Source organism: Vicugna pacos, chromosome 35 (assembly GCF_048564905.1).
Source record: "Vicugna pacos chromosome 35, VicPac4, whole genome shotgun sequence".
Lineage (NCBI taxonomy): Eukaryota > Metazoa > Chordata > Mammalia > Artiodactyla > Camelidae > Vicugna > Vicugna pacos.
In genome coordinates, this window is record NC_133021.1 from 32,906,796 (window position 1) to 32,925,147 (window position 18,352).

Genomic DNA, 18,352 nt, shown 5'->3' on the forward strand with positions numbered 1-18,352 from the left:
GAAAATGGCGGCCGCGCGGCGACCAGCCAATCAGGAGACGGCGCGCGGTTGCTTGGAAACATGGAGTCCCGCCCCCCCTCCCGGGGTTTAAAGGTGCAGAAACTGGAAGGGGAGGGGTCTCCCCTGCTGATAAGCTGATGGCCTTAGAGCTAGTTCTGACTCCGCTCCTAGATCCCCAAGGCCCCGTGACTGGCTCACTGTGTATTAGGACTTGCACCACAGGCGAAGGCAAATTGGAAGCGTTTTAGGTCGTTCTTAGCATTTCGGGAGAAGAGAGGTTGGAAGTGATGACCTAAAGCGAGGTTTGTACGCGCTGAATTGTTCCTGTGCGATAAATCCCAGTTACCAAAGGTGATGGGGCTGTGTTCTCAGGGCTGTCTCTAGGAAGCCAGTGAGATCTGGTGACTGGACCTCCCGTCTCGAGATGCAGGATGCAGCACCTCCTTAGCGAAAGCGTCCCAGTGCCTTCCCCCTGCAGTTGTAAGTAGGCACCACAAAGGGCCTTCTCACGTGAAAGAAAAGGCAGCTGTTAAATAGCAACTTCTTTAGTTTAAACGACTGCGTAACCCAAAGTGTGTTAAAGCCTTTAAAAATAACCTTTCCTTTGACACTGATTCCTTTTCTAGAAACCTTTCCTAACAAATAAAATTATATATACATTGAAGGGTGGCAAAATGTGCCACCCCCAAATATACTTCGGCAGTAGGATTATTTTGAGCTACAGGCACTTGAAGAGCACCAGGTTAAAGAGAACCCTTCTGACCTCCCCCCTTTCTTCCTGAAAGCAGGAGACGATAGCCGCCCTCCCCCACCAGGAGGCCAGAACCATTCTTACCACCACAGCTGGCGGGAGTCAAAGGACAGAGAATTCTGCACCAGCAGACCTTGTTTGAATAACTCATATCTTCCTTTCGTCTCCCCGTGTATTTTGGTTACTTTCCCACAGTTCCCTCGCCTTGTCCGACCCAGTGCATAGGCACCGCGGTTTCCCTGCCTCTTTGGGTCTTAATTTTCACACCAGGTCTCCCGTGTATAGGAAACCATCTCTCTGCTTTTCTCCTATTAATCTACTTTCTGCCGTTTTAACTCTCCTGCCCTGCTAAGAGGGCAGAAGAACAGTTTTATTTCCCCTACAACATGAAGCTATTAATGGCATTGTTGTTTATAATATCAGATAAAAGACCATCTTAATAAGCAATGATAGGAAAATGGCTAATTATGATTGAACCACTGGAAAGAATATTTTGAGCCAATAAAAGTTAACTGTGAAGTGTGGGATAGAATACTGTAATTTTTAAAGAAAAACTTGGACTATGGCATCAGTATGTTCAGAGTTATGAACGCAGAGATTTAACAGAGGAAATGATGACATCAGTGTATTCAGATGTCTTTAGGTGGTCACACTTTGGGTATTAAATTTTTTTTTTTTACTTTCTTGTGTTTTGTGTATTTTTTTAAAGTCTTGAGGTACCAAACTTGCACTACAATTACAACACACAGGACCAAAAGTTTTAGCTTTAAAAAGAGTAAGAAAATAGACTGTAAGATGCCCATAGCTAAGAACCAGCTCTCTTCTACCTCCGCCCCAGGTTAGAGACAAGAGTATGGCTTTGTAGCAGTAACACGGTACAGACGTGTCGTCTGGGAAGGTGGGCTCTGCTCAGACAGAGCCTCATAAGATGCAGGGCCTTAGACTGTGCCCCATGAAATTGCTGCCATTTGACGTTTTTACTCCCAGAAACAGCAATCTCGTCCTTTTAACCTAGTGCTTAGGTGGAATCTTCAGAGTTGGAGTCCGTCCTCAGCTTTTTGATGGTGCAATCAGAGATGATCAGTTGTTTGGGAACTTGCCATCATTCCCACAGCGAATTTATCCATAGTTGCGCCAAGCCTTGATCCCAGGCTGTCAGGCCTGCTAGAGCTGCTTTGAGCCCAGTGAAGGGAAACCCTGAAAAGAAGTGGTGTTGCTTTAAGTGGAAGCTGTGTCTGGGCCCTCGGGTGGGGTCACTTCTTGCCCCGGCATAAAGCTCACCTGGGCAGGCTCCTCGGTGATTACCCCGGGGCGTGGGGGCACCTTCAGATCAGCATGGTAAGTGGCTCTGGGGCTTGTGTGTCGTTGACAGTGTCGCTGTGATGTAGCAAATTGTATTCTTCACATTTGCCCCCACAGGACAATTCTTAATAGATTCTTAAGTCCAAGAGAAGAAGTGTTTAGAGACATTTGTTTCTTTCCATATCTGCCTTTGGGTCAGACTTGAATCTCTTCTGTTCATCTGTAATGCTGCTGCTTTTGGGAGCAGCTTCACTGGTCAGCAGTTGCTCACTGCCTTTAACGGGAGCACCCAGGCAAGAGCTTCTTCTTATAGTTTTTACGCTTGCTTTAGACCAAGGGTGCTGATTTTTCTGTGGAAATCAAAAGCTTGTGTTTGAGGTATGCTCCCAAGAGTTTCTGGGGACTTCAGACCCAAGTCACGTTGCTAAGCTCATAAATGTGTGGCAGGGTGAACTGCAGGAACCCCTGTCTTGTCCCCTCTGGAGTCTGACTCTTTGGGGGCAATAATGAATACAGTTACAATAATTCTGTTTGGGGTCACCTCTTAAGATCCACTTTCCTTACAACCTCTTGGGTTTTGTTTTTTAAATTGATGTATAGTTGCTGTACAATATTATGTAAATTATTGGTGTTCAGTATAGTGAGTCACAATTTTCAAAGGTCATAGTCCATTTATAAATGCTATAAAATATTGGCTATATTCCCTGTCTTGTACAATGTACTGTATCCTTGTAGCTTATTTTATACCTAATAGTTTGTGCCTCTTAAGCGCCCACCCCTATAGTGCACCTGCTGGTAACCACTACTTTGTTCTCTGTATCTGTGAGTCTGCTTCTTTTTAGTTATATTCACTAGTTTCTTGTATGTTTTTAGATTCCACGTGTACATGATGTCATACAGTATTTGTCTTTCTCTGACTGCTTTCACTTAGCATAATGTTCTCCAAGTCCATCCCTGTTGCTGCAAATGGCATCATTTCGTTCTTTGTTGTGACTGGGTAGTATTCCAGACTGAGAAATATACCACATCTTCTTTATCCTTTCTTCTGTTAATGGACGCTTAAGTTGCATCCATAGCTCGGCAATTATAAATAATGCTGCTGTGAACACTGGGGTGCATGTCTCCTTTCTAACTCGTGTTTTTATTTTTTCGAATGCATACCCAGGAGTGGAGTTGCTAGGTCATATGGCAGTTCTTAGTCTTTTGAGAAACCCCCATATTGATTTCCACAGTGGCTGCACCAATTTCTCTTTTTTACCAACAGTGTAATTTCTATGTGCCAATCATGGTAATTTTTAGTATCTTAAAATTTTTAATTCTTAAATGGAAGCAAGTGTTCAAAATGCTTTTCGTCTTTGATCTTCTCACCCCGTTGGACTCTCTCGCCAACATTTTAAGGATGTTTATTTCATTTTTTTTGCTCTTAAAAATCATGCCTTTCTGCATGTGGGATCCTTGCAGCAATGGAAACACTCTGTCTTGACTGCATCAGTTTTGATATTCTGGGTGAGATCTTGCAAGGTATTTCCCCTGGGCAAAGATGGGGAAGGGGAACCTGAGCTCTTTCTGTGTTATTTCTTACAACCACACGTGAACCGACAATTCATATTTATCTCAAAATAAAAACGTAGTTAGAAAACTGTGCTGTCCGAGTAATTCCAATAAGCTTAAACAGCATCTGCTCATACGCTGTGACATCACTATTCATACTCAGCGGGCATTTTACAGTCACTTTATTTCCTAGTGTGACTAATACTTTAACAGATGGTTTGGAAAGAGGAAAAGGCTAAGAGAAGAGTAAGGTGGAGATAGCTTTCTTTTTCCCCCCAGGGACCCAGTTATGTGATAAACGCAACTGCTTCTCAAATCGGGATGGGCAAGACTGGTCCTTCCTGGGCTAAGCATTCCTGCCGAGTTCACAAAGCTCGGTGTCACTCCCACGTCTGAACCACTTGGGCAACAGACCCCATGAAGAGCAGCGACTGTGTCCCTGAGCAGGACCCTGCGGGGCCTTCAAGGGTCAGACCCTCCCCCACATCCTCTGCTGCAGCTCGTCTCTGAAGCACCCCATAATAGTATCTTTTGTGTATTTCCTGAGCTTTTCAGATGCTTAAAACTGCCACCAAAGGGAAGAAATTAACTCCTTGACGGTGGAGCGCACATGGTCCTCAGACCTTCTGGCGCCTGGGGGTTGATAGTGTTGACCGCCCTGTTACCTGGACCCCAGCCAATCAAAGAACTGTGCACGAGCTGATCAGGCACCCTGTGACCCCCCTCCCTCACCTGAGCTTTAAATAGGCTTTGCTGAAACCCTTCGGGGAGTTCGGGGATTTTCTTGGGCATGAGGCACCCTGTCGTCCTCACTTGGCCCTGCAATAAACGCTTCTCTGCTCCAAACTTCAATGTTTCAGTTTGTTTGGCCTCATGGTGCATCGGGCACACGAACTTGCCTTCGGTAACAATTGTTTTTTTATGTTGGTGATTATTTTTACTGTGACTGTTGTGAGCAAGTGTGTGCATGCCCCGTGGACTTGGCGGTAAACAGCTGTGGACAGATGTTACCAGAGGAATTACATGTATGTAGTTTTAATGATGTAGAAACAACGAATGCCTCCCCCCTCCAAGTTCTGACCTAAATCTAGGGATGTAGGGAAGTTCTGATCTGATTATAGTAGCTAATGTACTGAGATCATTTTAAATCTATCAGGAGGGCAGAATGAAATGGTGCTTTGCCGACGGGGGTGTGAGAAGGCTGTTTATGATGGAATGTGTTGTTTTGATTTTTCTGTGCTGGGTAGAGGTTGGAAAATTGGCTGGTACTAAGTGAAGTGCTTCCTAAACCGAGTTCACTGCCTTTGTCGTGAGAGACAGTTGCACAGAAAAGAAACGAGAGGGACAGTCCACTCAAGTCGTGAACTTGAATTCCTCGGAAAGCGCAGAGCACTGTGTTGCGCCCGGTGAATCAAGGAGGCAAAGTGCAGGGTTCACGGGGCTGAGCAGGAGCAGAGTCCAGGTCAGATTGCTGGGGTGTGACCGGCCAGAGGTCCCTCCCTCCGACTGGTGGTCTTTTTGTTGTGGCATCTCAGGCCTTGGGAAAGTGCAGCCGTGGGTGGAGGAGGGCAGGGTTGCCTCTTGGCTTATCAGGCAAACAGCTTGAAGGGTCCTGATGAGGCAGAAAACAGGCTTCTCACCCTGCAAGCCCCCTGCGTAGACTTGCTCCGTGACCACTGACAATCAAAATGTAACTCTATTAAGTCAGCAATCGCTGTCCCTTTCGAGTTTTAGAAATTTAACTTCTTCTCTTTTAACTCTCTCTTAGATGGATAGATATTTGTGTCTGTTTAAATTACCAAAAAGAAAAAAAAAGTTTTTTGCCTTAAAAAAAAATGTGAATGGTGATTTAAAAGTGGGAGAGGAGAGTGGAGGCTAATGAGGGTGAAGAAAAATAGGAAAGTTTAAACAGGAAGAAAAGAAAAAAAATCGTTACCCAGATACAAGGAGAGTTCATATTTTGCTGCATTTTGAAGACCTTTTCCTATGCTTATTTTTAAATGTATTTGACATCATATTTTATAGACAATCACATAACTTATATGCTTTTTTACTTAATATTTTAACATAAGCATTTCCCATGTCATACAATTTTTTTTGGAGGCGGGGTAAATACTTAAGGATAGCATAACATGCCATTGTATTAATGCACTTTCCTTTAAGGGCCCAACAACAGGTGAATGGTTACGTAGATTGGTTCTTGGTTTTTACTTTTATAAATAATGATGCTGTGAATGCCATTGTGCTTGAATCTACGTCTTTTAGATGATTTCTTTCTTTTGTAATTCGTTTGTTTATGTCATTTGCCTATTGTTTTTGTAAATATATATATTTTATTGAAGTCTAGTCAGTTTACAGTGTGGTGTCAGCTTCTGGTGTGCAGCCTGATGCTTCAGTCATGCATGTCATTTGCCTATTTATCTAGATGTCTCGTTTTTTTTTGAATTGCTGTATATAAAATTGCCTTATCTACAGCTCTCATATATGAAGGGCTATATGGAAATCCCCTGTTATATCCATCGGCATTCTTGTTTATTACGGTGTAGAGTTTTTACATTTTGGGGTTGTTAAATCTCTAGCATGCTTCTTTGGTAAACTTTGTGTTACTTTTAAGCTTAGAACATCCTTCCTTATTTAGAGCACGTATGGATAGTAAATGTAAAAATCTCAAGCTATGAAAAGGTAACAACTTCAACTTACAGCAGTGGGTTTTAATATGTGTCAGGCTATACGTTGATTTTTGTTTTATTTCTTTCTAACAACTGATTTTCTTTTTCTGGGTGAGAAAGCTTGATTTGATACATACATGATATGTCTTAACTCATTCTTAGCCCGTTACACAATAGGTGCTTGATTTATGTTGTCTGAGCTGGGGTGCTTGGCTCAGCTGTTCCTGGAGCTCACCTGTACCTGATTTTCGGTTTCCGTGAGACACTTCTCATCAGCCTTATAATAAAGTTCCCTTGCTGGCTTGCGCTGGCCTAGCTTCCGTCAGGGATGGGCGGCAGACTGCGGAGTGATGTAGCTGGTGTTGCCATGTTAAGAAGGCGTGCTCAGTTCTAACTTACCGCGGCTCGTTCCAGAGGGAGTGCCTTTCTGTCCACGTGGGCCAAGCTGGCGTCCAGATTGGGTCTGCCTGCTGGGAGCTCTACTGCCTGGAACATGGGATCCAGCCGGATGGTGTTCGCCTCCACAGCAGGAAGGATCAGGCGGCAGGTGCTGAAACAGACCCTCCGGAGGCATCCTTGGATTCCTTCTTTTGTGAGACAAGAACTGGGAAGCATGTGCCCAGAGCACTCTTCCTGGACCTGGAGCCAACTGCTGTAGGTAATGTGCCCTAACCAGGCCCCCAGTCAAAATGGACATGTCGGGTGTCAGTGGGCGGGATCATCAGATGATATGAACATATCTGATCAGGATCGTGTGGCCCTTTTCCAAATTTACAGGATCACTTGGTGGCCATTAAGGGTGGTCAGCATGACAGACATACCCAAAGGGAGGACTAGCTTAGCCTTCTTTTCCTGTGTGACGGGCCAGGTGCACGAGTCGCTGAGCAGAGTGGGAACGTGCTGGGAATTAGAGTGGGCCGTCTGTGTACTTATGAACGATGCTGCTGTATCACTAACCTCCCAGAAAGTGGATTTAACTGAAAGAATTTATGGACCTAGCTACCCTCAAGAACTCAACTGGATATTATCAGGAAGAAGCGGGCTTCCATAAATTCCATAAATTCCCTCCTTAGACTGGGCTCCGCCTGGAGCCTCAGGTGAGAAGCAGGTGGTCCATCTGGAATGATATGCCCACTTGTTTAGAAATATATCTTTTAAAAAATTCCAACTTTGATTTTTTTTTGCTGTTTGTGGATTAGTTAATAGTAATTTCAACTCAATTTTATTAAATTTAAACATTTAGGGGTGCGCAGAATTGTGGTTTAGAAGCTCATGGTCATAAACAGGAGGGCAAGGTGTATTGAGAGGACCACCTTGCTCTTAGGAAATGAGCATGTTTCCTCTTAGGCTGTGAGCTTCTCGGACTCACTGCAGGTATCTGGTGCCAAGGCCTGTGGGCACCTCTGCATATACACGTGTCACGAAGCCAGTTTCATCATTATTGTTTATAATTGTCACATGGGCCATGCATCGTGCCCCTTGGTCATACTTAGTCCTCATGATGATAACCCAGGGAGGGTCTTGTCATTATCCTCACGGCAGAGATGAAATAATCGAGGCTGAGAGACTCTTAAGTAACCGCTGTAGGGCTTAGGGAGGAGGGCCAGCTATGAACCCAGGAAACTGATTCTCGAGCACCTGCCTTTAACTGTGCAACGTGCACCCCACGTGACCAGGGCAGCGATCCCAGAGCCCCGCCAGCCCCCAAACACCGCTGAGTCGGTCTTCAGGAATCCTGCCGTTCGGGTAATTCTCCGGGGCGGGAGTGGGACACAGCCTCAGAAGTGCTGTGTTTTCTTGTTTTCTCCTGCTGCCCCGGATATGGGAAGCGAATGAAACCAGCAAGGGTTGTCCATGGTTGTAGCGAATCCTGCCAACCTCTTAACATCCCTGCTTCGTGCGTCTGTGTTAACTGCAGAGTCCGGTGGGCGTTCGAGTTTGCCACACCTTCTCTGTTCAAGCCTCTTTTGAAGCATAGTGCCCCCGAGTTAGATTGGTAACCTTTCCTAGCACACAGTTGGGTCTTTGTCTTAAAATGCCAAAGTGCCACGCACGTGTTGGGGGTTGAATGGAGTCTCCCGTAAATGTGCACCCACCTGGAACCCCAGGTTCTGACTTTATCTGGAAATGGGGTCTTTGCAGATACACTTAGTTAAGATGAAGTCATTCCAGAATAGGGTGGGTCCCGTATCCAACCATCTGTATCTTTATAAGAAGAAGAGAGGACACATGGACAGGGAAAGGGGGCCCTTTATGATGGGAGCAGAGACTGGCGGGGTGGAGCCGCAGGCCAAGGAACTCCCAGAACTGCCCACAGTCTCAGAAGCTGGGAGAGGGTCGTGGACGGTTTCTGCCTTGGAGCCTCCGGAGGAGCCAGCCCTGCCAACACCTTGATGTTGCCCTTCTGGCCTCCTGAACAATACGCCTCTCATTTTAAGCACCAAGTGTGCTGCAATTTTCCAGCAGCCCTGGGAAGCCAATAAAGGGTGTATGATGGAGAAACAGGCTTTCAATTTATGTGGGAATAATTGTACCTTTTCCTTTTCCTAGACCAGGGAAGGCCGATTCAGCAGTTTAAACCCGTTTCTTTCCCACAACACTGGGGGAGAGCAGGGGCTCGGGGACGGGGCTGTGAGACTTAGCAGGGTTGGCGGTGCACTGGAGGGGCACGCGCTGACCAGCCCTCCCCCCGCAGACGGCATCCACTCGGGCAGGTACCGCTCCCTCTTCCACCCCGAGCAGCTTGTTAGCGGCAGGGAGGATGCTGCCAACAACTACGCCCGAGGTCGCTACTCTGTGGGGCCGGAGGTCATCGACCTGGTGCTGGAGAGGATCCGAAAGCTGGCAAGTAGCTCCCCCTCCTGCCCTGGGGCTGGGTGTGAGGGCCTGGGCTCACGCGGGACCCGCCCGGGCAGCACCAGCTTCCTACCTGCAGCTCCATCGCCTCCCAGCCGCTCACCCGGGGGCCCCCTCGCACACTCCAAGCTGGGCGTCGTGACGCGGCCATGCATCAGGCTTCCTTTGTACTCACTGCACAGCCTGCATCGCCTCCTGCTTTTCTTTTTACACTCATGATGCAGGGTTTTGCTTTATTTCCCCCTGATTTATTGAGATACAATTGACATACAGCATTGTGTGAAGTTAAGGTGTACATCGTGATGATCTGGCACATGTGTAGATTGCAAAGGGATACATCCATCCTTCACGTAATTACCTTGTGTGTGCGTGTGTGTGTGTGTGTGTGTGTGGTGACAACATGTAAGATCTGTGCTCTCAGCAACTTTCAAGTCTACATACAGTGTCATTAACGAGAGTCACCACGCCGCCCATTAAGTCCCCAGAACCTATTCATCTTTGAAGTGAAAGTTTATACCCTTTGATTAACGGCTCAACATTTCCCCCACCCACCAGCTGCTGGCAACTACTTTTCTACTCTGTTTCTGAGTTGGACTTTGTTCAATTCCACATATAAGTGAGACGATACAGTGTTTGTCTTTGTCTGACTTAGTTCACATTGCATGATTGCCCTCCACGTACACCCGTCTTGTTGCAAATGGCAGGGTTTCCTTCTTTTTAATGGCTGGCCAGCGTCTGCTCTTGCTTCTGCTAATTCACGGCTTATCTTGCTGTCGGAGACTTCCGGAGCCCCCTCAGACGTGTCAGGTTCCAATGTGCCAAGTTGACAGCAGGTACATCCTACCTGGAGATCGGTCCCTCTGTTTTACTGACAGTTGATTCTTGTTTGTTAAGGACCCGTGTCTGGAGAATCCTTTGGTAAATACTTTGGTCTTTGGCATAATCACCACGGAATCCAGTGCCTTTTACCCCAGCACAGCAGACTGGGTGTAGCGGTGAAGGCTTCTTCCTCCGTGGAGGGGGGAGGGGAATATATTGCTTCAATATTTTCTTTTGTTAGAATGAAGACCTTACTTTAGATCGCGAACATGTAAATTCATGAAGGGAAACAAAAGACAGTTGAATATTTATCCTTTGCAGAAGTAACCACTTGAGTATGTCTCAAAGTGACCGTGTTTGTTGTGCAGTTAATAGTGATAAACCAGCCCTTTCTGAAAGCTTTTCTCCGTTTTGGGGACCTGGCCGTGCCCCCCCGTCACCACTGCCTCTGGGTTTGCCTGGCTGAGTCTTCTCGCCTCATTTCCCGTCCCCAGGCGGAACAGTGCAGCGGACTTCAGGGATTTATGATTTTCCGAAGCTTTGGAGGAGGCACTGGGTCAGGGTTTACATCCCTCTTAATGGAGCAGCTCTCGGCAGAATACAGCGGGAAGACTAAACTGGAGCTCTCTGTCTATCCGGCCCCCAGAATCTCCAGCGCGGTGGTGGAGCCTTACAACTCCGTCCTCACCACGCACTCCACCCTCGAGCACGCGGACTGCACCCTCCTGGTGGACAACGAGGCCATCTATGACATATGCCACCACAAACTGGATGTCGAGCGCCCCTCCTACGCCAGCATCAATGGGCTGATAAGTCAGGCAGTCTCTTCCATCACCGCTTCCCTTCGGTTTGAGGGGGCCCTGAATGTGGACCTCATCGAATTCCAGACCAACCTCGTACCTTACCCGAGAATACATTTCCCCCTGACAAGCCTGGCCCCCATCATCTCTGCCGACCACGCCCACCACGAGCAGCCGTCCGTGTCGGACCTCACCGCTGCTTGCTCCCAGTTCTCCAACCAGCTGGTCAAGTGTGACCCTCGCCTGGGGACGTACCTGGCCTGTTGCCTGCTCTACAGAGGGGATGTGGTCCCCCGGGATGTGAACGCAGCGATTGAGGCCATGAGGACAAGGAGATCTGTTCGGTTTGTAGATTGGTGTCCAACGGGTTTCAAGGTGGGCATCAGCAGTCACCCGCCCAGGGCGGTGCCGGGAGGGGACCTGGCGGAGGTCCGGCGGGCCGTCTGCATGCTGAGCAACAGCACGGCTGTGGTGGAGGCCTGGGCCCGCCTGGGCCACAGGTTCGACCTCATGTACGCCAAGAGGGCGTTCCTACACTGGTATATCAGGGAAGGCATGGAGGAAGGCGAGTTCACAGAGGCCAGGGAGGACCTGGCAGTCCTGGAGAGGGATTACGAGGAAGTGGGGCAGAGCTCCTGACGCCAGGCTGACTGGTGAAAATGAATGTTAAGCTGAAGTGTCACGCTGTGCACTTAATGGGTAGAGTTCCCTTGATGAGAAGAAAAAGGAAATCAAGTCAAGCAAGGCCCCGCGTTCCAGGCTCAATCAAAGGGGCTGAAGGTAACAAGGAGCACGTGTTTCCTTGTCTCTGAGTGTCACTCAGCGCTGCCCCCGTGAACCTTCCCAGGTTTGGAGTCCTTTGAACTTGCGGGTCTCATTTTTTTTTTTTCCTGGTTGGAATAGAAACCTGGCTTTGTCCTTTGCTTTTTCAACCAAGTGGCTGTGAAACCCTAAAGTGAATGCCTTCCCTTTTGTTCCTGAGGTGGAAAACAGCACATAATGATTATTGGTGTTATTTCCGCCCTGTCTGTGTTTTGTACCTTGATTAAATAATGGATATTCTCAGAACGCGTCTCTTCCTTCTTCCACCTTAAGGTCTTGATTTGTTCTTTATACAAATAAATGACAAGAATATTCTTGGGTTTTTCAAAAATCTGCATCTCTGTGTCCTGCAGATCTGAAGGTGAAAGTAATTTCGTTCATCTCATCTGTCCTCGAGGACATTTTCTCAAAGTGTGGCCGGCAGGACCCTGCATCGGAACCACTTAAGAGATTTAGGGAAAAAATGCAGGTTTCTGAGCTTCACTATGAGCTTGCTAAAAGAGAAGATCTGGGGATTGGGGGGAGGGGCACCTGAGGATTTAAGTTCAAAACCACTTAATGGAATTAATTTTGAAGACCAAACTGTCCCATGTACAGACAAGTAATAATTTAAAGTGGACGAACATGCATTAAAACCACTAGCCAGATTTAAAAGTCCGTGATGCTCAGTCCACTGGTTGGAATTAAGGTGAACTAGATCCTGAAAGATGCTCAGGTGGGTTTCAGGTGCCTCCTTCGTCTGCGGGGCTTCCCTTTCATCCTGCATCCTCCAGGTAAACTCTCTCGGCCTCCCCATGGTCAGTGCTTTTGGTCCAGGTGAACACCTGAAGGTAACAGCTCCACAGCCTTGGCTGGAGGCCCAGCGCGGGGGGGTCTTGTTGGAGATTTACCAAAGTGCCCGGCTACCACCTGCTCCTTGTGTGTGCCCCGAGGCCCAAGAACTGGCACTCTGTCTTGGAGACTTTCCTGGTAGACGCTTTTACGAATTAAAATCACTGCACTGAGATGTGGTGTTCGAGAGCTCAATTTTGCCTGTTGTCACCTTGGAGGCCAGTGGCCGTGGTTCAGTAGAAATGATATTTCGGCCCTCCTCACCATGGTCTTGTGCTTTCTGTTCAGGCTAGATGCTCACCCTTCCGCAGCATGTGTTTCCTCTCTCTCCTCTGCCTACCTCCATTAAAAAAAAAATTTCCTCCCCCACCAACCAAGAAAATAAATTAAAAAATAAAAGAAGCTGTGCCCTCATGGAATTTATATGGTAGTGAAGGTGGGGGTGAAAGGTGACAAACATGATAAGTAAGTTGCGTTGCGTGTTGAAGGTGACAGTTACAATAGTGCCCACGGGAGACAACAGAGCTTGGTGGGGCTCTTATGTAGGTTTCCACGCTGTTGCGAGCCACACAGTGGTTGGGGTGGCGTCGATGAGGTGCGAGAGAAAAGGCCAAGTTGTTGGATCAATGTGTTGAGCGGGTGAGAGGGGGTGGGGGGTCAGTGCCCAGCACAGGGTTGTCCTTGACCAGGAGCAGGGAGGGTTCACCTGACCCAGGAAGGAGGCCAGCGCGCCTGAGTCCAGATGCTTCGGGTAGGTTGATGAGGGGTGGCATTTGTTGGAAGTTTGCTTCTGCAGCATCCGGTTTCCTCAGTGAAGTGGGAAGCAAGCTCACCAGCCGAGACTGGAGAGAGGAGGGCGAATGAGAAGTCTGAGGGGAGAAGGGAAGGAGTCTGGGGCGGTGGGCGTGTGAGCGGCGGAGGGAAATGTGGCCAACTGCTGCAGACCTGAGGGAGTCCATCTGAGGAGGCTTGTCAGGATTCGCAGGGAGATCCGTCAGCATGCACGTGTGTGCGCGCGTGTGCACACGTGTGTGAAGCTGTGTTTGGCTTCGCCATGAGGGGTGGAATGTTGGGGTGTTTACATTTATCAGAGTTTAATCAATAAGGCAGAGCAGAAGCCGGACAACGACTGACCACTGGCGTGTTGACACTGGCGAAGAGCAGAGAGACGTTAGGAGCAGGGGGGGAGGGACAGCGGCAAGGTAGCAGGGTCAGCGGGTCACTGGGCTCAGTGGGGCTGAAAGACCGCCGGAGTCGGCGTCCTGGAAAGAGCGAGCTGGAGAGATGGGGGGGTGGCCCCACAGTTGACGGTTTGTGGTGATGGATCAGGGGTGTGGCCGTGGGAGCGAGTGGCCGGCTGAGAGAGGGCACTGGGCAGAGTCAGGGCCTAGAACGGAGACCCAGGATGTGGGACGGGTCACCTATAGGCATGTCGAAATCACCAAGCACTAGGGCGGGAGAGGTGTCGGAGAGACTGACGAGCCAAGAGCTAAATTGCCCAGGAGCAGAGGTGAGCTGCCCCAGGGGGTGGTGACTGACAGCCGTGACTGGGTGGTGAGGGTGATTCAGTCCCGACTGAGGAGGTTCAAGCTGGGGAGTGATGGCTTAGGGAGGGAGGACTGTGTCCCAGGACTAAAGATGCTCACGCTTTAAGGAAACACCGGGTCACTCCCGAGGCTTGGGGTGATTTTCCCAAGAAAATTCTTTTTGCCTTTTGCCTTCTCAGTTCACCGAGGCCTCTTAGTGACGTTGACCAGGCTGTGACAGGATCTTTGCGGCTATCATGGGCGTGCTGAACCCTAGCAACAGCCTGTAACAGGAACTTCATTAATTAAAGAATGAGGTGGGGGGGGTCATTGTGTTGTACCCCTGAAACTAATAGGACAGTGTCTGTCAATTACATCTCAATAAAAGTAAATAGTTTTTTTTTTTAAAGAACACAGTATTTCATAGCTCATGCCTAGATTTGAGTCATGTGGTTAATTTTCAAGTCAGATTACATCTGTAATTCTTACTAAGGTAGCCAGCTACACCATTTGATTAGATTTTGTATTTTTGGCTCTTAATATCTATCATTGTCTATTAGTTTAATACTACATACTCTTCCGCTCCTGTATCTCCCATTTTCTTGGAATTATAGAAACTATCTGATTGAATTCTGGGTATGACTTGGCTTTCCCGGATGGTTTGGTTACAGCCTCCAAAATAATTCTACTGTCGGGAAGCAGGCACTGCTGTTTGCTGTCGGTGTTTGTTTTTCGGGGTTTCTCGCCAGGTAGACCGTCTGGAGACTGGATCCTCCATGCACTTGTCTCCTTGGAGGAGGTTCACTGGGTGTTTCAGCCTTATTTTTATTTCTAAAAGAGAGTTTAAACTATTTTTTTTTTCAAGGGAGCTCAAACCAACACCAAGAACCTGACAGAGACTGTGTTCGGAATTTTCACACATACAAACTCATTTTTATCTCCCCTCCAAATCACTTTCAAATTTGTGTATTATTTTTCTAATGAACCTCACATGCCTTGATTTTCATGGCATCGTATTTCTCTCGCAAAGCAAGTTCCAGTCACAACGTTAAATCCTTGGGTACCAGGAGCCTGCCGTGGTTACCACATTCTACTCAAACACTCTGACCTCAGCTGCCTGCCGCTGCACTGGCGCGGCAGATTTTTGTGGCCAGTGAGGCCGCTCCATCTCTTCTTGGCTTCTTCCCAGACTGAGAAGGCAGAGGAACCAGGGCGTTTCTTCCTTTTAGGGCAGCTAGGATGGACACCAGTCCCCCTCCGCCCCGCCCCCAGTGCTTTTACGCGGTGGGCTCAAGAGTGGCGGGGGAAGGAGGCGGTCCTGATCTCTGGATGTGGCGCCTCCACCTGCCATGTGGTGTTGATGTGACCGTGAAGTCGTGCTTAGAAGCAGCGTGGACACTCAAGTCTGGTCCATTCTGGGGACTGGAGCTGAGACAGCAGAACACTGGGCTCAGTGGGAGCCCCGCTCCCCGGGAGGAAACCCCTGCATTCCCACTGTGGTCGGTGGGTCCAGCTTTGGCACATTCTCCCTAGTTTGTGACCCAGATGCTTCTGCTCACATTTAAGTCGCCTGTACGGCTCTGTGGGCATTCTGAACAGCTGACCCTCCTGCTGAGGACAGAGTCACCCTAAGGCTTGGCATCTGTGTGGGGCTTTTCCACCTGAGTGGCTCACCGGGGTCGTTGCTAGCCCGGTAAGGCAGTGACGTGGCTCGTGATTCTGTGCCCTTTGTCCACATGAAGGGTCAGCTCTGCGTGGAGGGGCAAGCAGAAGCTCTTGGCTGGGTGGACTTGACTCTGTCACTTACCAGCTGGGGACCTTGGACAGCTCCCACCCTTCTCTGGGCCCCCACCTCCTGCTCCAGAGGCAAAGCTGAATCCTCTAGAGTTCTGTTACATATGCAATCCCCTTACCCTGCCAGCAAACCTCACCGCCCTAGGACACATTTTAGCTTGTGTATGATAGTGTATTTGCAAAAAGAGCGACAGAAAGTCTGGTATTTGCAAGGATCTGTGCCTTCTCTGTTCTTTTAAAGAAACCAGTCTCTTGTTTGGAGCCTTTGTGATGCAGGTACCATGATTCAAAACAAAGCAAAACAAAAACAGAACTTTTTAAAGCTGTTTTTAAGTGTCCACTAGAGATCGCTGTCTTCAAAGCTCTTTCATTTCGTTAAAGGTCCTAGGAGGAGCCGGCTGTGAATTTGAGCGCGCTCGGTGGTACCCCCTGCAACTTTTAAGTTCTGGTTTTACGTTGTTTATGGAAATGTAACACCTGCTTGGTTTTTCCCTCAGCCACGTTAATCCCCCGCTTCCTGTCCTCTGCACCTTTGATGTGAACAGAATATGCACGATTAAAACAACAACAACAAAAAGTTCAAAGCAAATTAAAAAAAAATCTTCAACGTGAAAAAAACTATAGTGCTTTAAAATATACTCTTGAGAACTCAGTGAGGGCACGTTCATAAAGAGGGTTCCCAGCACATCAGCACTCAGGGAAGTTATAGGATTTGCTCAGAGACACGAAGAAGAGGAACCCAGACTCACAAGTGAGTATTCTGAGTCTCGAGCAAGATTCTCTCTGCTCTATCGTGAGGTTTTCCCAGGATGGAAACAACAGTTGCGTTTCAGTTTTTTTTTTTTTTTGTTAAGTATTGGTCCTGTTAAGAGATGAGGTATTTTTCAGTGCAAGGTTAGGTTAACATTAAAAAAAAAAGAAAAGGATACAGTTTTTCTTTTTCCAATAATGCCCACCAGAAGCAGGATTGCTGAGTTAAACTGAATTTGTGATTTTGAAAAGTATTTCCACATTGCTTCTCAGTTTATTTTCCCACTAGCCAGCAGTGGAGGAGGGTGGAACCTTACCTCCTCAATTACAGTGCCAGCCAGTTGTCAAACAGGGACTTTGCGGGGCTGATGGCGGAGAACGTGTATATGAGTGCACTTTGAATTTGTTTTACTGGGAATAAGTTTAGCGTCTTTCCCTGCCTCTAAGGATCATTTGTGTCTGTGTGTCTGTGTGCCTGTGTGATCTGTTCACACTTATTTTTCTTTCGGGTTCGTTCTTTTCAGTTTTTAGCAGCTCTTTACATATTTGATCACTAATCCATCTGTCTTGTATATGAGTGGCAAACATTTTTCCAAATTTGTCATTCACTCGCCTTTTGACGTTGCCTCTGCTGGTGTCGGGGCTGGTTGCTGGTGTGTATGCATGTGGTTTCTTTTCCCTTTTCTGTCCTCATGACTGATCGCCATGCACAAGGCTTTGCTGCCAGAGGCCATCCAAGTTCTAACTGATGTCCATGCTTGGTGACATTTTACTCATGTCGAACCTCCCACCTCACTCTGAATTCCTCATATGTAATGTGTATTTACACTAACTGCCATCACTTTGCAGTTCACGGCTTATACACGCCCTGGTGGTGTTTGCTTCTTTTCAAATTTTGCTTTTGTCCGTTCAGTTAGGCTGTTGGCTCCTGGAGAACAGAGGCCTTGCCTCCCATGTCAGTATCTCCCCACGTGCCCAGCACCGGGCTGGACGGTGGCCAGGGGTTTAAGAAGCAGCTTCTCAATACTTGGTGACCCAACCCCTAGCAAGCCACGGAGGAGGTCCGGATGTCCCAGGGAGGTAGTTGAAAGCACCCCCTCCCGCCAAGCCCCAAGGCTACTCTGTAGCAGAGCCCAGGCTGCGCCCCTGGGTGGGACCAGGCTGTGGAGGTGGCTCTGGATATGGCAGCCGGCACAGACCTGCCAGCTTGGCCTTTCCCAAGCTCTTCTTCACTCCTCCTAAGACCTCCAGAACCATCTCCCCCCGAGGAGGGTCGGGAATGGACACACTCATAACCTCCCTCACTGTGAAGTGGAAAGCCCCATAAAAAGACCTGCAGGACCCCCAAGCAGGGCCACCGCTCTCCTGCCGGCACCACCCGGTTCCCTGGCCCAGAGGCTCTAGCTCACTTTTTGCCTCTGAAACGGCTTACTTACCCCTAAAATTCTATTGGTCTTCTGGGCCCGCTGGAGTAACAAACCTGAGTTCTTCACATCTCCAGCGCTGCTTGGTCTCTCCCCCGGCCCGGATCCAGGTTACTGTCACAACTGAGCTGTAACACCGAGCTGTAACATTTTTTTGCAACAACTGGCTGTCCCTTTTCCCAGCTCAGAGGCCGGAAAGCAGCCAACTGAAGGACCAGGAACCGAAACAAGACAGAGCTTCAAGGAGCCACTTTTTAATGGGGGCGAGAGGGTGGGGAAGGGGTCTGGTGGCCGGATGGTGAGCAGTGTGTTTCCTCGTCTTCCGGCCTTGGCTGGGGATGGAGTGCGGGGAGGAGGGGAGCCCTGCTTGCCTCTTCTCAGGTGAGGGGGTCACCAGGGAGAAGCGTGACCTTTGCCTCTCGTCGTGGGGGAGGAGAAAGGAGACAGAATATGGGGA

General features: G+C 48.4%; 1 protein-coding gene across 1 annotated transcript; it reads left to right on the forward strand.

The window, feature by feature from the left end:
- Positions 1-2,064: 2,064 nt before the first annotated feature.
- Positions 2,065-11,849, forward strand: TUBAL3 (tubulin alpha like 3). Its single transcript, XM_031670878.2, has 4 exons — positions 2,065-2,089; positions 6,688-6,931; positions 8,969-9,117; positions 10,443-11,849. The coding sequence occupies exons 1-4, from the start codon at positions 2,087-2,089 to the stop codon at positions 11,385-11,387; spliced, it is 1,341 nt and encodes a 446-aa protein (XP_031526738.2). The 5' UTR covers positions 2,065-2,086; the 3' UTR covers positions 11,388-11,849.
- The last annotated feature ends 6,503 nt before the right edge of the window (positions 11,850-18,352 follow it).